At 38.0% G+C, this 22,660-nt stretch overlaps 1 protein-coding gene across 11 annotated transcripts in view; it reads left to right on the top strand.

Annotated features, from left to right (window-relative positions):
- Positions 1–320: 320 nt before the first annotated feature.
- The window catches only part of IPP (intracisternal A particle-promoted polypeptide), a 36,848-nt gene continuing 14,508 nt past the window's right edge, over positions 321–22,660 (top strand). For 3 of the 11 annotated variants that reach the window (XM_086385975.1, XM_086385938.1, XM_086385946.1), the window contains exons 1-7: positions 321–352; positions 3,581–3,922; positions 5,971–6,402; positions 12,410–12,565; positions 14,004–14,171; positions 20,735–20,872; positions 21,437–21,559. In XM_086385975.1, the coding sequence (XP_086242101.1) occupies positions 3,631–3,922; positions 5,971–6,402; positions 12,410–12,565; positions 14,004–14,171; positions 20,735–20,872; positions 21,437–21,559 (1,309 nt within the window). In that variant the 5' untranslated portion in view covers positions 321–352; positions 3,581–3,630. Of the gene's footprint in view, positions 1,337–3,580; positions 3,923–5,970; positions 6,403–12,409; positions 12,566–14,003; positions 14,172–14,731; positions 17,363–20,734; positions 20,873–21,436; positions 21,560–21,981; positions 22,351–22,660 lie in introns of those variants that run through there. The other 8 variants (XM_086385986.1, XM_086385939.1, XM_086385957.1 and 5 more) reach the window with 7 other exon arrangements.

Raw genomic sequence — 22,660 nt, 5'->3', positions numbered from 1 at the left:
TCGAGAAAGGGTAGGCGGCGTGGAAACGGCGAGTCCGCCAGCCTCCACAGGCGGGTTAGGCTGGCGGCTGGACCGTTGCCTGTGAGTAATCAAGCACCAGCCGAGCGCCGCCGCAAAGTAGCACCAGGAGGCGCCGCTCCCCGGGAGCGGAAGAGCAGTGCGCACGCGCAGACGGGCCTGGCCAGCGAAGCGGACAGGCCCACTCCCCAGACCCGCCTCACCTCCAGCACCCGGCCGCGGACCGCACTGCCTAGTCTCCCCGCCCGGCTTTCCCCGCCCACTCTGCGCGCTAGCGGATCGCGGCTGCGCGCGCAGAGCCTGAGCGGGCGCCGGCGGGAAGGGGAAGCGGCGGGTAAGAAGGGCCCGCGTCCCGGGGGCATCTGTGACTGGGTTGGGAGTTTCGTCCTCGCCTCTGTCTTTGTGGAGGAGCGTGCGAGGAGCCTCTGGAACTGGCTTCCTCCTGCCGTTCAGGCATGCCTCTAATAATCGAAGTGTTTTCGCCCTCACCGGAGCGTCGTCTAGTCCGGTCTCCACCTGCCTCTCGTCTCCCCGCCCCTACTGGGGAATCCGAGGCCGAGCCCCGGCCGGTCTGATTTCGTCAGACCTCATGCTCTCGCCAGAGCCATCTGAGATGCCTTCCCGGCCGTTTAGGTAGCGCCAGATCGTTTATCTGCCTTTAGTGGCGCAGCATCCCAGGAGTAGCTCTCGGGGTCCAGCCTCCAAATCAAGCACAAAGAGCCTCTTTTTTTTTTTTTTTTTGGACGCTCGCTCGTCCTGGGATTCTTTTTGACACCCTTTGCTGAGTGAAGCAGCTTCCAGATGCTCGAAGCAGTGATTTTGAGGCCACTAAACATAGATTCTCTTTGCTTCCTCTGAGCGTCTCCACCATTTCCTTAATAATCCACCTTTCAAATTTGTGTCTGTTGAGGCGCGTCCCTTACATCCCTATGCGATGGCCCTATATTAAGCTCTTTCCTTTTGGAAATGGGGTGACAACCACGTATCTTCTTTTGGAATGAATTACTGCACTGGCTGTGGGATAGTATCAGCAGTTACTAAGAAGCGTAGTAGTAGTGAAGGAGGATTTCTGCTGTCTGCTGCCAGAGTGGATGGATATTCAGTCACTTTTTTGTACCAAGAGGCAGCGTTTTATCTCAAGCTGTGCTTGATGCCCTGAAGTTGGAGGCAGAGGAGGTACCTTGTAATTAAACAAATCGCTGAGTCCAGAATCTGCTGACAGGAAGAAATCTAAAACAGAAAAAGCCTGACTGCGGTGCCATGTTTAATAATATCTGCAGATCAAATTTCTATCTAGAGAGAAATACACTTTTTCTGTGTAAGTTAAATGTAATATATTGACATTTATGTTGGTGCTGATGTGAAGTTTTAGCAGCTACCTTGGAACTTTTCAGTCAAGTTTCTCAAGAAGTTAATTCCTAAGTAATCATAATAATCAGCTTAGTTATTTTTACTTTGATAAGTTTTACTGAATGCTGAAAACTTAGCTGCTCCCACCATTTCTGTTAGTCGACTAGTTTTCCTTGATACCTAAATGCCTTTGTCATCTTAGATTTCTCTTGTGCTTCATCTCGATACCTCTTATATAACTGGATCTCATGGTTTCTTTTTTCAAAAAGTAACTTGGATTTATCCCTTTGATTCTCATTGTTGAAGCTGGAAGTCTCTTTTCTAAGACTTTCCTACCTCTTAGCATATCCTCCAGAGAGCTCAAAACACAAGTCTGAAACATGACTATTGTCATGTTTATTCTTAATAAACCTATAAAGGTTCATGTTCAAACTTATTTGCCTGGGTTTCAAAGCTCTTTCTGTGCACATGATATGATGGGAAAACCCCAGGATTTAGAGTCAGACCTGGGTTTAAATATTAGGACTGTCATTGTACTAACACTGTGTCTTTGGGAAACTGAGCTTCAGTTTCCTTCTCTTATTTCGAATAACAATATCTTTTCTTCCAGCCTCTTAATTATTGTGAGAATTACAATTGGCATAATGTGTAAAAAAGTTGTCAGAATTAAACAAAAACAACCTAAGCTATTATTATTTCACAGCTATGAAAGATAGTTCCAAAAGAATTGTCTTTCAGGGAACTTTCAGAAAGTAAGGACTTTCTGAAAAGTCAAGCAAGTTTGAACATGAACCTTTATAGGTTTATTAAGAATAAACACGACAATAGTCGTGTTTCAGACTTGTTTTTTGAGCTCTCTGGAGAGCTTTCAGTCCTACTCCCTATGTGTGTGTTCATAGGGAGTAGGGTGACAAGGAAGACTGTGATTGTTGTTGTTTAGTTACTAAGTTGTGTCTAACTCTCTTGCAACCCCATGGCCTGCTAGGCTCTGTTCATGGGATTTTCTGGGCAAACTGGAGTGGGTTGCCATTTCCTTCTCCAGGAGATCTTCCTGACCCAGGGATCAAACCTGCATCTCCTAGAGGTGGATTCTTTACCACTAAGCTACTAGAGAAGCCCCCAGATTGTGATAATGGGCTGTAAATTAGGTATGGTTAGGGTGAGCACCAAACCCAGAGGAGAGAGGAACAGGGAAGATTTCCTGGAGGATATTAAGTTTGAACAGTCTTTAATTATAACAAAGATCCAGACAGAAAAGCTGGGAAAGGGTATCATGAAAGAGATGCCTTTAGAGAACTGCAAACTGTTAGATTTTATTGGAGTATTAAAAGTATTCAAAGAGGATTATAGGAGGTAGGATTGGATGGGTAGACAGAGATGAAATTTGAAGGTCTTTTTTGTGCTAAAGGAAGTGAACAAATTGAAGGATTTTAAGCAGACAGTTGGCCTGAACACAATTGTTTAAAAAAAAAAAAAAGAGAACACTTAAGTTCCTTTTTTTTTAAAAAAAATTACTCATTTATTTATTTTTGGCTGTGCTGGGTCTTGCTGCACTGGCTTTTCCCTAGTTGTGGTGAGCTGGGGCTACTCTGTAGTTGTGGTCCTTGGGCTTCTCATTGTGGTGGCTTCTGTGTTGCAGAGGATGGGCTCTAGGGCATCTGGGCTCAGTAATTGTGATTCCTGGGCTCTAGAGCACAGGCTCAGTAGTTGTGGTGCATGGGCTCAGTTGCTCCTCTGCATGTAGATCTTCCTGGACTAGGGGTCAAACTCATGTTTCTTGCATTGGCAGGCAGATTCTTTTCTACTGAGCCACCAGGGAAGCCCCACAATTGCTTTTTGAAAGTTCATTTTGACTGCCGTGTGTGCTTCCTTACCACAGTGTACAAGGCTATCCTTCTACCTTTGTGCTTTTCCTTGTTTTCTTTAGTTCACCGTCTCCTCATACCTTAACACACTGTCACTCAATATCCAGTTTGGGTTCCATTTCTGCTGTGAGGCGTTCTCCAGTTATTTTAGACCGTATTATTCACTCCCTTCTCTGAAACCCTGTTAGGAATAGCACCACACAGTTTAGTCCTTATTAGTTTCATGTGTGTTTTATGTCCCTAAATAGATTTTAATTTCCTTGAGGATAGGGAATGTTTCATATGTATATGAACAGAAGACATGCTAAACACAAAAACTTGTTGCTTGGTCTCTTTCTTTTTTTCAGGGTAGGACCAGATTATGGGCCACAGTCCTTTTAATTGATCTATCATCATCATGGCTAATGAGGGCTGTGCCAAGGCTGGTGATAGTCATTTTTCATTAGATAAACATGCTCAACTCATCTTGGCTCAGATCAATAAAATGAGGAATGGAGAGCATTTCTGTGATGTGGAGCTGCAAGTTGGGAAGGAAACTTTTAAAGTTCATCGGCTGGTTTTGGCTGCCAGTAGTCCTTACTTTGCAGCTTTGTTCACTGGAGGAATGAAGGAGTCCTCGAAAGATGTTGTACAGATTCTAGGAATTGAAGCTGGAATCTTTCAAATACTTTTAGATTTCATTTACACAGGTATGTAAGTATTATATTGTTGTTGTTTAGTTGCTAAGTTGTGTCTGACTTTTGCAACCCTGTGGACTATAGCCTGCCAGGCGCCTCTACCCATGGGATTTCCCAGGCAAGAATACTGGAGTGGGTTGCCATTTCCTTCTCCAGGGGATCTTCCTGACCCAGGGATTGAACCCGTGACTCCTGCATTGGCAGGCAGATTCTTTACCACTGAGCCACCAGGGAAGCCCATGTAAGTATTATATGTAGTGTAAATATATATGGAAAACTAGATTTGAAAGAGATACACTAAAGTGTTAATATAGGGAATTCCCAGGCATCAGGGGTTAGGGCTCCACACTACTGGCAAGTCAGAAAAAAAATAGTGTATGTCTGTGTATGGGAAAATGTTTGATTTTCATTTTTATACTTTTCTGCCTTACATCTTTTCATGTGCCTGTTGGCCATCTGTATGTCTTCTTTGGAGAAATACCTATTTAGGTCTTCTGACCATTTTTTTGATTGAGTATTTTGTTTTTTTGTTGTTGTTGCTGTAAAAGGGCTTTTAATAACCTGTAAAGACTTATTAAGTTTTAGGGCATTCTTTTTGTTACTCTTAAGTAATCCTTGGCTTCATCCAATACCATTCCTTCAGTTACCTTCCATCACAACCCATGATGTTATCTTCTCCAAATTTGTAATGAACTCTCATTTCATTCAATTAAGTCTTAGGTTTCTCTGCAGCCACTACTGTTTATTCCCATGGTGAATTCCATTTCTTACACTTTTGGAAAATTCCCTATTTGCATTTAACAAACCATATTCTCCCTCTCACCATAGTGTCTTTGGCCATTCATTCATATATAATAAATTTTGGGGGTACCTAGTGTTTAGAAGGGGCTTCCCTGGTGGCTCAGACGGTAAAGCGTCTGCCTGCAATGCAGGAGACCCGGGTTCTATTCCTGGGTCGGGAAGATCCCCTGGAGAAGGAAATGGCAATCCACTCCAGCAATCTTGCCTGGAAAATCCCATGGACAGAGGAGCCTGATAGGCTATAGTCCATGGGGTTGCAAAGAGTCGGACATGACTCTTAGAAATACAGAAAGGGCAAGCTTTTTCTTGTGTTTAGAAATACAGAAAGGGCAAGCTTTTTCTTAACAGACTTTATAAATCTAATTGAGAATACAAACACGCAGTTTAGTTGAATGTTTTAAAAGGGATAAAGGGAAATTATGAGATTGAATGGAGGGACTTCCCTGGTGGTTCATTGGTTAAGAATCCAGTCAACCAATGCAGGGGGCCCAGTTTCAATCCCTGGTCAGGGAACTAGATCCTGCACACAGCAACAAAGATTCCCTATGCTGCAACTAAGACCCAGCTAGGTCAAAAAAAAAAAAGAAAAAGACTGAATGGAGAGTTTATCCTTTTCTTTCTAAATATAATTGAGTATTTGATCTCTTTCCAAAGTCATCATGTAAGTATATGAAAGTGAAGCCCTCTGGAAGGAGATTGGTATATATAGTTACTTAAATGTTAAATGCTTAAAACTTCTCATATGTTATGGACTCTTGGTTTTACCTCACATTAAAAATTAACATTTATATGGCACTTGATTGTAATGAAGAATATGGCCCATGTCTTACTCACTCCTGTGCCTCAGTCAAATGTTTGTTAGATGCATATAGCCCTATGTTAAAAGCATGGACTTTGATGTCACTCCCTACATTGCATCTCACTTAACCGTGTGACAAAGAGTTGAGTTACTTTAACTTTCCAATTCTGTTTTCTTAATATAAGGGGGAAATCCTACTGTATGGGGTTATATGGAGGGTTAAGTGAATGTATAGAGCAATTATGCTGTGCCTGGTTCATTGTTAAGTGCTCCATGCATGTGCAGTACTATTATCACTTAGGTTTTGCACCTTTCTACAAGTTCTTTGTTGGCCTTTTACTTAGTATTCATCTACCCCCACAAAGCCTGAGCTATCAGTGGAATCAAGTATAATGCTTTTTGAATATAAGTCAAATGTTTGTTTTATGTTATTGGTCATTTTGTCTCCCTACTTCCCTAGGTATAGTGAACATAGGCGTGAATAATGTCCAGGAGTTGATTGTTGCAGCAGACATGCTACAGTTGACTGAAGTCGTTAATCTTTGTTGTGAATTTCTGAAAGGACAAATTGATCCACTGAACTGCATTGGGATCTTTCAGTTCTCTGAGCAGATTGCCTGCCATGATCTTCTGGAATTTACAGAAAACTACATTCATGTCCATTTCTTGGAGGTGCATAGTGGGGAAGAGTTCCTGGCACTTACAAAAGATCAGCTGATCAAAATTTTGCGAAGTGAAGAGCTTAGCATCGAGGATGAATACCAGGTCTTCTTAGCTGCAATGCAGTGGATACTGAAAGATCTAGGAAAGAGAAGAAAACATGTGGTGGAAGTGCTGGACCCAATTCGATTCCCTTTATTACCTCCTCAGAGACTTGTAAAGTACATAGAAGGTAATTTTTTTGTTCCATGTTAAATTAGTTTTATCCAGTGACCTTTCCTCTCTTTGAAATGTGATAGTGTTTTCATTTTTCACTTCAATAGCAAACATTTATTGAATGGTTATTATATGTAAGATACAACTTTTGTATTTTGTAGGTACAGTAGCATTTCAGTATTTCTGCATATTTTAATCAGATCTTTATCTTGAGGTTAACTACCAAGGGAGAGGAATTTATTGACAGAGCTAAAATACTGCGGCTATTTTTGGTAGTAGTACTAATTATTTTAGCGTAAGATTTCTTCTTGCCACTTTGAAAAATTCAGCAAAACCTAAACATTTAAGGAAAACTATATATGCTGAACACAAAACCAAAACTCAATACATCCTATAAGTCCTCTCATTATAAAATTAATTGTATATTGATATAATAATACAGCTTCTATGTAGCCTTTGAATATATTTAAGTTCTAAACTTTGAAAACACTTTTCACCATAGTATAAAATAAATTTTATCTTTATATTAGAAAAATAATATTTAAATTTATTTTTAAAAACTACTTTGGACCAGTTTCAAGATTTGAAGCTTTAACTCTTGTCATTTAGGATGTGACTGAATTACAAATATTTTACTATGAATTAATTATAGTATTAGCATTAAAGTTGTAATTATATGATATAATTATATTTAATGTGGATTTTTAGGTTTTTCCACTCTTAACAGTATCAACAGAAATTTGTAATTTTTTCTCAGTGATATCTTGTATTAATGTATATATCATTAATTCTCATTATTCATATATATAGTCATTACTCACTGACTACTACTACTACTATATAGTTAGTTCTCACTGACTACTACTATTTGTGGTAGTTATCCTCTATAAATTTACCAAGAACAGTGATCAGCAAATACTGAACCATTGTTCCTGAGAAAAGCATGAGGTAAGTTTTTACAAGCCTCTGGTCACAAAATTTTTGTCACCTGATCAATACATAAACTTGTTTTTTTGTGTGTGTCTGTCAAAACCCCCTCATTTAATATATACTGTTGATTCATTAAACTCATGGCCAACAAAACTACAACTGAAGGCTGAGTGAAGCCTAACACATGTTAGGCTTCTGCAAGACACATCACAGCCTTCTTGCACTTACAAACACTAGACATGGTACTTTCACAGTATGCTTAGGGACTGTTTTAAACAGTGAAAAGGCCAACAGAAAATACAAAGTGCCATGATGCTAAATAGAATGTGAAGAGGACAATTGTTTATAGTGAGAACTGAAATACGATGGCAGAATGTCGCCTCTTTCGGTCTCACCTGGAAGCATGGATGTTAGGTGATTCAAATTTTTTGCCACTGTATGGCATGTCTGTGAACCAGCAAGAAAGCGCTGTGAGTGTTGATTTGGGTTGAAAATTCATGTTAGTGAGTAGATGTATTCATAAGTAAAGAATCTACAAAAAATGAAGACTGACTATATTTAAATGCTAAAGCAAGAGAAAAATTATCCAGACATGTTTTTTGTGTGTATCATGTGAGAAGTTAGGAGTGGGACAAAGGCTTTCATGGTTGAGTTGACTTTTGCAAAGTGCTGCAGATACGAAGTACTGAAGGGAAGTTCCCTGGAATTGGGGCATGTTTTCCTATGGCTTTTTAGTGTCATAATATTAAAGTCTTGTACTGCCCAGTAGTTATCACCTAAGGACATTTCACTGGAATACAACTGCAGGGAAGCAAGGGAGAAATAAATGGAGGATATTTTCCAAAGGCAACCTTACTATTTTTCAGTATTTTTGAAACTTTATCTCTGATCTTTTTAGAGAAAAGATGGACAATTTATACAGAAAACTAATGAGACTCTACCACAAAATTCAATGAGGGAGCAAAAGACTTCATTGAAATGGTTAAATTGTATTATGTGAAATGTGTAGATTTTCCCCTATGGTGTATAATTCAGGTAATTTAATATTATTAGTATATGATAACATATCTTTTTCTTGCATTTTAGAGAATGATTTTACTTTTTAAAAATGGTACATGCTCTTATAAAAACTTTAGGTAATAAATTATTAAAAAAGCAAACAACAGATAACCCAAAGTTCACCATACAGAAAGAGTTATAATTAACATTCATTAAACATCATTCTAGATGTCTCTGTATAGGAGAATGGATGATGGGTGGGTGTATGGTTGCAAGGATGGATAGAAAAAAAATTTACAAGAATAAGAATCATTCTATCATACTATTTATAATACAAAAAATATACCTAAATCTCACTAAAAGTTAACAAAGAAGAAACTAATTAGATAAATGTTTATTTAATCCCAAGAAGTATTCATTCTAAAAAGTTTTTACATAATAAAAACAAAAAGATGAGCTTCATTAAAAGGTGAAACCATAGTTTCATTTTGTGTTTCAGTTTTAAAGTTTAGATTCTCTGCTGTGAAATATGAGGTAATTAGTATTGTTATTTTTCTCCTTACCTGCTTCAAGGTCTACATAGCCCTTATATAGATACTTTTCAAATCCTCCTAGCTCTGTGCTTTTATTGTATATTTAAGTGGATTTAATGCTCTGTACCAGTTTTTTAACAGTAGGCTTTTTGTTCCTGAACTTTCCTTTATTTTGGGGCCCTGCAGCACTGCTTGCAGGATCTTACTTCCTCCACAAGGGATTGAACCCAGGTCATCACAGTGAAAGCGCCGAACCCTAACTACTGGACTGCCAGGGAATTCCCTGAGCTTTCTTTTTTGATTCGTCATTTGGTTGGTTAAATTTCATCACCAAGATTTTTTTTTTCTAAGAAAGGTTCATGATTACTGTATTTGCTGATTTTTTTCCTCATATCTGAGAATTTCTGTTACCTTTTAAATTTAACAGATATTTGTGTGGGTACAATATGCTTAATTTTTGAGCATTCCCCCCACCTCTACCTCCACCCTACGTTTGTAAGGAGTGTTTTTTTTTTCCCCAATGACTTGCTTTTTCTGCTTGGATGGCTAAAGAATTCTCTTTCATTATTCTTGATTTGTGTTCAAATTTGCCATTTTTCCTTAGACTATATCATATACCCTTTTCCTTTTTTTGGTCATGCCCTGTGGTATGCAGCAATTTTTCCTTCATTTTGGAAAATTTTTCCTTTGTGAAATTCCTGAATATTTCTAACGTTTCCTTTGGTGGTCTTCATCCTTGTATTGGAAACTTTTTTGTCTTTCGTATTTATCATCTTATAATGTAGGAAATCAGTCCTGAATATTCATTGGAAGGACTGATATTGAAGCTGAAACTCCAATACTTTGGACACCAAATGTGAGAAACTGACTCATTGGAAAAGACCCTGATGCTGGGAAAGACTGAAGGCGAGAGGAGAAGGGGACAACAGAGGATGAGATGGCTGGATGGCATCACTGACTCAATGGACACGAGTTGTTGAGTAAACTCCCGGAGTTGGTGATAGATAGGGAGGTCTGGCATGCTGCAGTTCATGGGGTTGCAAAAAGTCGGACATGACTGAGCAACTGAACTGAATGTTAAAATATTTTGTCTTTTGCTCTATGCTCACATTTGTTTTCTTAAGTCTTTACTCCAAATTGCCAATTTGATTTTTGTCTAATTAGTTTCTTGCTTCTAATTTATTATGTCTGCACTACTGTCACTTTATTTCCTTAGCAATGCACCTCATTTTGTCTTTGAGCCTTTTTTTTTTTGCATATAGGATCTTTATTCTTAAAAATAAATCTATCTTGTATATAGAGAATCTGTTTCTGTTATGTGGCTAATGTTTTCTTCCAAACTGAATTCTTCAGTCACTTTCTCTTTTTTTTTTCTGGGGTATATTTAAATAGTTGTATTGCTATTTCTTGATATACTGCTCATGCTTAATTTGGCAACTCTGTTCAAATCTGCTTGCTCTGATAATTCTCCATGACACATTTTCTATCTTGGTATTTGTTGTTGTTGCTCAGTTGTGTTCAACTCTTTGCGGACCCCATGGACTGCAGCACGCCAGGCTTCCCTGTCCTTCACCATCTCCCAGAGCTTACTCAAACTCATGTCCATTGAGTTGGTGATAGTTGGTGATGCCATCCAACCATCTTGTTCCCCTGTTGTCCCCTTCGTCTCCAGCCTTCAATCTTTGCCAGCATCAGGGTCTTTTCCACTGAGTCAGTTCTTCACATCAGGTGGGCAAAGTATTGGAGCTTCAGCCTCAGCATCAGTCCCTCCAATGAATATTTACAATTGATTTCCTTTAGGATTGACTAGTTTAATCTTGCTGTCCAAGGGATTCTCAAGAGCCTTCTCCAACATCACAGTTCAAAAGCATCAATTCTTCAGCACTCAGCCTTCTGTATGGTCCAACTCTCACATCCGTACATGACTACTGGAAAAACCATAGCTTTGACTATACAGACCTTTGTCAGCAAAATAATGTCTCTACTTTTTAATACGCTGTCTAGGTTTATCATAGCTTTTCTTCCAAGGAGCAAGCGTCTTTTAATTTCATGGCTGCAGTCACCATCTGTAGCGATTTTGGAGCCCAAGAAAATAAAGTCTGTCACTGTTTCCACTGTTTCCCCATCTATTTGCCATGAAGTGATAGAACCAGATGCCATGATCTTAGTTTTCTGAATGTTGAGTTTTAAGCCAGCTTTTTCACTCTCCTCTTTCACCTCATCAAGAGGCCCTTTAGTTCCTCTTTGCTTTCTGCCTTAAGGGTAGTGTTATCGGCATATCTGGGGGCTTCCCACCTAGTGGTAAAGAATCCACCTGCTAATTACAAAGGAGATGGTCCTGGTTCGATCCCTGGGTTGGGAAGATCCCCTGAAGGAGGGCATGGCAAGCCACTCCAGTGTTCTTGCCTGGAGAATCCCCTGGACAGAGGAGCCTGGTGGGCTACAGTCCATAAGGTCGCACAGAGTTGACATGACTGAAGTGACTTAGCATGCACACATACACATCTACATATCTGAGGTTATTGATATTTCTCCTGGCAATCTTGATATTACTACTCTCTTTATCCCACCTAAAATTTAATTGCTATGTATTGTGTTCTCACCACTTCTTTCTAGCTTGAGGCAAGAGGGTGGTGAAAGAATAGATATCTGCTCAGGCTAAGGTCCTTGCCTATGGGCCTGGACTCTGACCTCTCTCTTGGTGAGATGCAATTATTGATCTGATATCAAGACCTACTTACCCAACCAAGGATATATCTCACTACTGCGGATTTTGGCTACCACTGAGAAACGCTGGGCTGGAAGAAGCACAAGCTGGAATCAAGATTGCCAGGAGAAATACTAGTAACCTCAGATATGCAGATGACACCACCCTTATGGCAGAAAGTGAAGAACTAAAGAGCCTCTTGATGAAAGTGAAAGAGGAGAGTGAAAAAGTTGGCTTAAAGCTCAACATTCAGAAAACGAAGATCATGGCATCCGATCCCATCACTTCATGGTGAATAGATGGGGAAACAGTGGAAACAGTGGCAGACTTTATTTTTCTGGGCTCCAAAATCACTGCAGATGGTGATTTCAGCCATGAAATTAAAAGACGCTTACTCCTTGGAAGAAAAGTTATGACCAACCTAGATAGCATATTCAAAATCAGAGACATTATTTTGCCAACAAAGGTCTGTCTAGTCAAGGCTATGGTTTTTCCAGTGGTCATGTATGGATGTCAGAATTGGACTGTGAAGAAAGCTGAGCACCGAAGAGTTGATGCTTTTGAACTGTGGTGTTGGAGAAGACTCTTGAGAGTCCCTTGGACTGCAAGGAGATCCAACTAGTCCATCCTAGAGGAGATCAGTCCTGGGTGTTCTTTGGAAGGACTGATGCTGAAGCTGAAACTCCAATACCCCGAAGCTGTAAAAAAATATTTGGTATTGTAGGAAACAAACTCCAATGTTTGATGATGAGCTTTCATTTTTTGATTGTTAAATGTATTTCATTTTCATGGAAATAAGTCTTTTCGATATTGTTTAAAAGTTGATTAAAACATCTTTTTCAACATTACTTTAGGAATATCTGATTTTAATCTTCGTGTTGCATTGCAAACACTTTTGAAAGAGTACTGTGAGGTGTGCAAATCTCCCAAAGAGAACAAATTTTGTAGTTTTCTGCAGACATCTAAGGTTCGACCTCGGAAGAAAGCAAGAAAGTACCTGTATGCAGTAGGTGAGAACCTTTTAAAAAGTAATATAAATTATCTTTATTTTCAGGATCAAAACCTTTAAAAGTTTTGTTATTATTAAACATGTGAGAATATGCATGTATGTCAAATAGGCATATTTAATTTCACATACAGGCTGCAGATTTAGAAATTGCATTTATATAGTATAGTGGACACATCTAAGAATAAAGATATTTATTTGATGTCTATTATTTGGTGATTTAAATCTTTGCGTTCTTAGATACCCAATTATTATCAAATAATTGCCTAAGATATGTGGCTTTAAAAAGTAATATTTGAATTCTAGTGAGAAATAGGAAAATAAATCTCAAACATATTAACTATTCACAGCGTCTGAGATGGTCTTTAGGGATAACAGGAACTAGTGGTCTCCAAAGTGTGGAGATGCAGGACAATCCAAAGAAATATTGTATGGACATTTTGTATTTTATTATAGTGTAGTATAGTGTAGTGTAGTTTTTTGGCCATGCTGTACAGCTTGAGGGATCTTAGTTCTCTGACTAGGAATTTAACCTGGGCCACCTCAGTGAAAGCACAGAGTCTGAAACACTGGACTGCCAGGGAATTTCCTCTATTAAAAAAAATATTTAAAATAGAATTTAAAATGTTGATATATATCAACAACAAATTGTCCAGATTTATATACATAATTAATTTATATATAAGAACTTTATGTATAACATAATTTATACTATGTATGTCATTGCATGTGTAATTTTATATATACTGTTATATATAAATTATAATTTTTGAGTATTCATTAACCTTTTTTATAATGGGATGTTCAGTTAAACAAGGCTTTCAACCCTCACTATTTTTTAATTGAAAAAGATATTAATAGGGACTTCCCTGGTGGTTCAGTGGTTAAGAATCCACCTTGCAGTACAGGGAAGACAGGTTCGGTCTCTGGGTGGGGAAGTAAGAGCTCATATGCTATGGAGCAGCTAAGTCTGCACACTGCAGCTGCTTAGCCCACAAGCTCTAGAGCCCATGTGCCACAAGCACTGACCTCTCAAGCTGCAGATACTGAGCCCAGGCTCTACACTAGGGTCTGCATGTCACAATGAAAGATCTCTTGTGACACGACTAAGACTCAGTGCATGAATAGAAATCACAATGAAACTTCCTAACTAGACAGATAACAAGTTCCTAGATTTACATTTTATCTAACATTTAGTTATGACCAGGACCAGGTGGTAGAATATTGTGGTTGAATTCATTGCATTTAAGCCATCATCTTTTAGGACTTGGTACATTTAAGAATAATAGATGTGCATCTGACAGACTCTAAAGTATGTATTCCTTACTATGCAGTAGTTATTGAAAATCTAGATGTAGAGGGCTAGATTTTTCTTGTTACTACCATTTCCATATTTAGCAGTAAGGGATTTGCTGTGTACCTGCTTTCCTTTCTTTATTCAGGTGGATATACTCGATTGCAGGGGGGTCGTTGGAGCGATAGCAGAGCCCTCAGTTGTGTAGAACGTTTTGACACCTTTAGCCAGTACTGGACCACTGTGTCTTCACTTCATCAGGCTCGATGTGGACTGGGAGTAGCAGTTCTGGGAGGAATGGTCTACGCAATTGGAGGTAATAATAAAAATGTCTTATTTCCATTTTTAGACTATAACTCTTAAGTTGACTACATTCTTAAATGCCTTATATATTTTGCTGGATACTCTGGAGTATATATAGATGTAGTTGTGCTTATGCTGTAAAGAGCAATATTGCATAGAAACCTGGAATGTTAGGTCCATGAATCAAGGCAAATTGGAAGTGGTCAAAGAGGAGATGGCAAGAGTAAATGTCGATGTTTTAGGAATCAGCGAACTAGGATGGACTGGAATGGGTGAATTTAACTCATTATAATCTAATACTGACCATTATATCTACTACTGTGGGGAAGAATCCCTTAGAAGAAATGGAGTAGCTGTCATAGTCAACAAGAGTCTGAAATGCAGTACTTGGATGCAATCTCAAAAACGACAGAATGATCTCTGTTAGTTTCCGAGGCAAATCATTCAGTTTCACGGTAATCCAAGTCTATGCCCTGACCAGTAATGCTGAAGAAACTGAAGTTGAACGGTTCTATGAAGACCTACAAGACCTTTTATAACTAACACCCCAAAAAGATGTCTTTTTCATTATAGGGGACTGGAATGCAAAAGTAAGAAGTCAAGAAACACCTTGAGTAACAGGGAAATTTGGCCTTGGAGTACAGAACGAAGCAGGGCAAAGGCTGATAGAGTTTTGCCAAGAGAACACACTGGTTATAGCAAATACCCTTTTCCAACAACGCAGAGAAGACTCTACACATGGACATCACCAGATGGTCAACACCGAAATCAGATTGATTATATTCTTTGCAGCCAAAGATGGAGAAGCTCTATACAGTCAGCAAAAACAAGACCAGGAGCTAACTGTGGCTCAGATCATGAACTCCCTATTGCCAAATTCAGACTGAAATTGAAGAAAGTAGGGAAAACCACCAGACCATTCAGGTATGACCTAAATCAAATCCCTTATGATTATACAGTGGAAGTGAGAAATAGATTTAAGGGCCTAGATCTGATAGATGAGTGCCTGAAGAACTATGGACGGAGGTTTGTGACATTGTACAGGAGGCAGGGATCAAGACCATCCCCAAGAAGAAAAAATGCAAAAAAGCAAAATGGCTGTCTGAGGAGACTTTATAAATAGCTGTGAAGAAGAGAAGTGAAAAGCAAAGGAGAAAAGAAAAGATATACCCATTTGAATGCAGAGTTCCAAAGAATAGCAAGGAGAGATAAGAAAGCCTTCTTCAGTGATCAGTGCAAAGAAATAGAGGGAAAAAATTGAATGGGAAAGACTAGAGCTCTCTTCAAGAAAATCAGAGATACCAAGGGAACATTTCATGCAAAGATGGGCTCAAGGACAGAAATGGTATGGATCTAACAGAAGCAGAAGATATTAAGAAGAGGTGGCAAGAATACACAGAAGAACCGTACAAAAAGATCTTCACGACCAAGATAATCATGATGGTGTCATCACTCACCTAGAGCCAGACATCCTGGAATGTGAAGTCAAGTGGGCCTTAGGAAGCATCACTATGAACAAAGCTCCTGGAGGTGATGGAATTCCAGCTGAGCTATTTTAAATCCTAAAAGATGATGCTGTGAAAGTGCTGCACTCAATATGCCAGCAAATTTGGAAAACTCAGCAGTGGCCACAGGACTGGAAAAGGTCAGTTTTCATTCCAATCCCAAAGAAAGGCAATGCCAAAGAATGCTCTAACTACCACACAATTGCAGTCATCTCACACGCTAGTAAAGTAATGCTCAAAATTCTCCAAGCCAGGCTTCAGCAATACCTGAAGCATGAACTTCCAGGTGTTCAAGCTGGTTTTAGAAAAGGCAGAGGAACCAGAGATCAAATTGCCAACATCCACTGGATCATGGAAAAAGCAAGAGAGTTCCAGAAAAACATCTATTTCTGCTTTATTGACTATGCCAAAGCCTTTGACTGTGTAGATCACAATAAACTGTGGAAAATTCTGAAAGAGATGGGAATACCAGACCACCTGACCTGCCTCTTGAGAAATCTGTATGCAGGTCAGGAAGCAACAGTTAGAACTGGACATGGAACAACAGACTGGTTCCAAATTGGGAAAGGAGTACATCAAGGCTGTATATTGTCACCCTGCTTATTTAACTTCTATGCAGAGTACATCATGAGACACGCTGGGCTGGATGAAGCACAAGCTGGAATCAAGATTGCCCAAAGAAATATCAATAAGCTCAGATATGCAGATGACACTACCCTTATGGCAGAAAGTGAAGAAGAACTAAAGAGCCTCTTGTTGAAAGTGAAAGTGGAGAGTGAAAAAGTTGGCTTAAAGCTCAACATTCAGAAAACGAAGATCATGGCATCCGGTCCCATCACTTCATGGGAAATAGATGGGGAAACAGTGGAAACAGTGGCTGAGTTTATTTTTTTGGCCTCCAGAATCACTACAGATGGTGACTGCATGTATGAAATTAAAAGACGCTTAATCCTTGGAAGGAAAGTTATGACCAACCTAGACAGCATGTTAAAAAGCAGAGACGTTACTTTGTCAACAGTAGTCCATCTCATCAAGGCTATGGTTTTTCCAGTGGTCATGTATGGATGTGAGAGTTGGACTATAAAGAAAGCTGAACACTGAAGAATTGATGCTTTTGAACTGTAGTGTTGGAGAAGACTCTTGAGAGTATTGGACTGCAAGGAGATCCAACCAGTCCATCCTAGAAGAGATCAGTCCTGGGTATTCATTGGAAGGACTGATGTTGAAGCTGAAACTCCAAAACTTTGGCCACCTGATGGGATGAGCTGACTCATTTGAAAAGACCCTGATGCTGGGAAAGATTGAGGGCAGGAGGAGAAGCGGACAACAGAGGATGAAATGGTTGGATGGCATCACCGACTCAATGGACGTGAGTTTGAGTAAACTCTGGGAGTTGGTGATGGACAGGGAGGCCTGGCATGCTGTGGTCCATGGGGTTGCAAAGAGTTGGACGCAACTTAGCGACTGAGCTGAATTGAATCGAATAAACATTTGTTAAGTAAAGTAATGAAAGAAAAAGGAAACAGGACTTGCCCGGTAGTCCAGTAAATCTGCCCGTTAATTCAGGGGACATCAGTTCAATCCCCGGTCCAGGAAGATCCCACATGCTGCAGAGCAGCTAAGCCCACGTACCACAACTACTGAGCCATCAACAAAGATCAGTCGCAGCCATAAATAAATAAAATTTAAAGAAGAAAAAGGAAACATATGATATTAAATATTTCATACCAGAGGGACACTGTGATTTGTTACCAGTCAAAAGACTTAGGTTTGGTTTTATGAAAAATATTCATAAAATGTAGCATCAAAATTTAGGTCAATGTTCGTGATAAAAAAATTTTAATTCTGAAAGCTGAATTACAAATCTTTTTTTTTTTTTGGCTGTGCTCCATGGCATGTGGAACCTTAGTTCACTGACCAGGGATTGAACCTGCACCCCCTACATTGCAAGGCAGATTCTTAATCACTTTATTGCCAGGGAAATCCCCTTATGAATCATTTTTAATTAACCAATTTTCTGGACAGTGGCGTGTGTAAAAACCATGTCAGCTAGACATTGGGACTTATTTCTTAATTAAAATCACTGTGTTTCTAAAACTGTTATGAATTCTAAAATGATTAATGAATAAAAATTAAATAAAAGGGAATTTGAATGTGGGAGAAAAACAATTATCAGAGAAGGATCTGAAGAGAAATAAATGCTAACACTTTTGATATCAAGATTTATTTTCAAGTAATTTGTCTTTATAGCAAGCATCTTGTTAGATCATCTCTAACTCTTACAGCCAGTTTTCCCCTTTATTTCTATGGGTCATTCTCAAATACTGAACGTTGTATATCAAAAATCTTACTATTATTTTACAACTATGACATTGTCAGTTTAAAATGAGAGATATTAAATAATATTTGATTATTATTTTTTGGAGAAAGCAATCATCTCAAAAACTGTTTATTAAACTGTTTATTAAATCAATAAATGTCATGGTGCATCTGAAAATTCTAACAAAGAAATTAGAGTTTTGAGCAATAACCTCTTGTCAGTATAAAGACTATAAGTCTATATAATCTTTGGCTGAAACTCTCATGGTTTTTTATGTACATTTTGGCAGTTGTGTTGCATGAACTCAGTTGTGTTTAATGTAGGGTCACAGTGTCCTGTGTGACACTTCCATATATATGTATCCCTTTCCTGATACCACAGAAGCATAAATGGCAGCCTTTCAAAACTGCCATGACTTTGCAGGCTAATATTACTGTCAACATTACTGTCTTAACATATTACTTAAAATATAATTTTCAAATAATATTTTGTTATCAAAGTAATTCATGTTTGCTATAGAAAATTTTGCTGAAACTGAGGTATATGAAAAAGAAAATGAAAATCATCCATAGTATAATCATACCACCAAGAGATAACCACAGTTAACAGTTTATTTCCTTCTAGATATGTATGTATCTGTGTTACTATTCTACGTATTATATTTTAAAATTAAGATATAATTCACATATCATAAAATTCACCATAGAGAGTGTTAAGTTCAGTGGTTTTGGTATATTCACAAAATTGTGCAACCATCACCACTAATTTCAGGACATTTTCACCACTACAAAAGCCACTGTTTATCAATTAAGGAAAATCTTATATGTGTATAGGGAACTATTTACTAGCCATGTTCCCAGACTCTAGGTCAATGTTGTAAGCAGGACTTTCTAAGAATAGACAGTTTTAGGCTTGCTCTGTTAACTGTTTTCTGTACAGTGAGTTTTGTATACATTCAAGATTCTAGGCTCTCATAAAATTATATGAACTGGAAATACCTTTTCCTACTCTTCTGCTTCATCTTTTACTCTCTTTATTATATCTTTTGGTAAATGAATGTTTTTAATTTTAATGTAGCCAACTCTATAATAATTTTCCTTTTATGGTTAGTATTTTTTATATCTTTTTAAAGAAATCCTTGTCTACTCAAAAGTCATGAAATATATACTTTTATTAATTTTTAAAAATTTTATAGTTTTTCCATTTACATTTAGGTCTGTAATTCACCTGTAACTGAATTTTATAGATCATATTAGTAAGGAACTAGTTTCATTTCCCCCATATACATATATAAAAACAATTCCCAGCATTTTTGTTTACCTGTTGCTCTGCTATGCAAACTATCTCATATACCTAGTAATCATATACGCATGGATCTGATTCTAGAATTTTGTTTCTATTCCATTGATCTCTATGTCTATTCCTGTGGTGTTATAGCTGTACTTTAAGTCTGATAGGCTTATTTAATAGGGAATTTTCTCTCTCCTTAGTATTCTTTTTGGGAGTGCTTGGCTATTCTGCCTCTTTTAAACTTCCATATAAAATTCAGAATTAGTTCATCAAATCTATTTTTAAAATAATACTGTATGATTCTACTTATATGAGATACTTGGAATAGTCAGAATCAGTAAAACAGAAAGTACAATGTGTTTGCCAGGGGCTAGAGGAGGAGAGAATGGAGAGTTACTGTTTAGTAGGTATAGAGTTCAGTTTTACAAGATGAAAAGAATTATGGGGATGGCTGATTGTGATGGCTGTATATCAGTGTGAATGTGTTTAATATCACTGAACTATATTCTTAAAAATGGTTAAGATGATAAATTTTATGTTATGTGTATTTTAATGCAATAAAAAGAGGTTTCTTAAAAATTGGAATTTCTTTAAATCTGTAAATCATTTTGGGAGTAATCATCTTTACATTGACACTTATAATTCATCAACATGATACATCTCTTCATTTATTTGAAGTGAAGTGAAGTCACTCAGTCGTGTCCGACTCTTTGCCATCCCATGGACTGGAGCCTGGAGCCTGGTAGGCTACAGTCCATGGAATTCTCCAGGCAAGAATACTGAAGTGGGTTGCCATTTCCTTCTCCAGGGGATCTTCCCGACCCAGGGATCAAACCCAAGTTTCCTGCATTGCAGCCAGACACTTTACTGTCTGAGCTACTAATTTAAAAATTTATCTAAATAAAATTTATAAATTATATCCATAAAGGTCTTATATTGGGTTGGCCAAAAGTTCATTTGGATTTTTCCATAACATCTTACAGAAAAAGCTGAACAAACTTTTGGGCCAAGCCATATACAATCTTTGATTGCATTAACTTCTTCTAGGTATATTATATTTAAAATTCTATTTTTAAGTGCTATTTAAAATTTTTTTTTTCATTTTCTGTTTGTTGTTAGATAAGCATTGCATTAAAACTCAAATTGTAGCAGAGCCTGCTATCTAAGCTGTGAAAATATAGAAGTTTCAAAATGCAACCTTTATCCCCAAAAATTACATGGATTGTTTGGGTGGTGGTAGAAACAGGTAATAGTCTACTTTGCTTAATTAAGTGGACATTAATAAATGACAGTGCTATGATTCAAAATAACACATGGTGGGCAAATAAATTTTAATGAAGAGTATAAAATCAGACGTAATAGTTGAATTCTGACAACACAGAATGCCATTGAATATTGTATTGTGGTTTTAGGCTAATAACATTATTAATTCTTCTCATATGTGTCTCTTATTTGACTCAGGTGAAAAAGATTCAATGATTTTTGACTGTACTGAATGTTATGATCCAGTTACTAAACAGTGGACGACTGTAGCTTCAATGAATCACCCCCGCTGTGGCTTGGGAGTGTGTGTATGTTATGGGGCTATCTATGCTTTGGGTAATTATTCTCTCCAATTTAAAAGATATCTAATATTATTTAAATTCTTAATCAAATTTTGCTTATTTTAGAAATTTTCCTTCCTTACCATAAGAAACTTGTGTCTCTTCAGTTTTAAAAGTTCTTATTCTCAAAATTATATTACTTGGGAAATACTGTCAAGCGTGGAACTCTTAGAAGGAGATGAGGATAAAATACAGATGAGATGTCTGGAGGAGCATTTTAGCTGACTTGTTAAATGTCATTAGGATGACTGTTCTGAATATGCAGATATTATTTTTAAAAATAGTTTTGTAAAATATTGTATTTCTTATGCAATAGATTGAAGTTTGGGGGTTTGTTTTGTTTGTTAAAATCGCTTGTGAAACATAGGCAGAGAGTTGAAACATCCAAGTTCTACTTACAATCAAATTCTACCTTTTCTTGTAATCTTGGACACATAACCTCTCTGGTCCATATGATAATCATCCATAATATAAAGTTGTCAGATTAGATGTTTTCTAAGGTGCTTTTCATAAATAAGTTTCCTTTATTCTGGAAATAAGATTTTTTATTTGGTTCCAGGTGGTTGGGTTGGAGCTGAGATAGGGAACACTGTTGAACGATTTGATCCTGATGAGAATAAATGGGAAGTAGTTGGCAACATGGCTGTGTCACGGTACTACTTTGGGTGTTGTGAAATGCAAGGTAATTGCTTTAGAAAATCTTTTTCCTGAAAATGTATTTTTTAAACAACTGTTTGAGCTTGAGGCTTTATTTTCACAAAAATGTATTTTATGCCTGTTCAGTTCAGGCGCTCAGTCATGTCTGACTGTTTGCGACCCCGTGGACTGCAGCACACCAGGCTTCCCTGTCCATCACCAACTCCTGGAACTTGCTGAAACTCTTGCCTGTTAGTTTTGAATAATTGACACTAACAGTGTGGAGGTTTTGCTTCTAATCTCTTATATTTTTAAACCTCTTATATCTTTATTTCTGTATTACCAAAATAAAATCTTTTTTTCCAAAGTAAAGTTAAAATTAAAAATTCCAGATGGGCAAAGATACCTAATTAGCAAAATACGTATTTGAACTGTTATCCATTATTGTCGTTCTTCTCTCCCTTGTAGGCCTTAGGGCTTCCCTGATTCTCAATTGGTAAAGAATCTGCCTGCAATGCAGGAGACCTGGGTTCGATCCCTGGGTCAGGAAGATCCCCTGGAAAAGGGCATGGCAACCCACTCCAGTATCCTTGCCTGGAGCATTCCATGGACAGAGGACCCTGGCATGGGGTTGCGAAGAGTTGGACACGACTGAGCAACTAACACTTTAACCTTCAAGTATTTCTAAGTAGGGAGAGATTATCAAAAACAATCTTCATAGTGTCATAGGCTTCTTCAGTGTTTTTTTAAATAGGGTACGTTGTAATTCAGTATACACACAATGCTATCACAGATTTGAAAAATGTACTACATATTAAAATGGTAAACAGACATTTATTAATTGTCTACAAAACCTGATTCTCTGTTCAGAGTTGGGGAACACATTTATATGTACCTGTAGGCTTCCCCGATGGCTCGGCAGGTAAAGAATCTGCCTGCAATGCAGGAGACACAGGTTTAATCCCTGGGTCGGAAAGACCCCCTGGAAAAGGAAATTGCAACCCACTCCCGTATTTTTGCCTGAAAACCCCCATGGACAGAGGAGCCTGGCGGGCTACAGTCCAAAGGGTTGCAAAGAGTCAGATATGACTGAGCGAATAAGCAAGCAAGCAGTACACTGAGAGGTACTTAATAAGCACTCTAGAAT

This window comes from Bos grunniens, chromosome 3 (assembly GCF_055505025.1).
Source record: "Bos grunniens cultivar Pamir isolate PY7600 chromosome 3, Bosgru_T2T1.0, whole genome shotgun sequence".
NCBI classification, from domain to species: Eukaryota; Metazoa; Chordata; class Mammalia; order Artiodactyla; family Bovidae; genus Bos; species Bos grunniens.
This window is presented reverse-complemented; position numbering and strand designations above follow the sequence as displayed.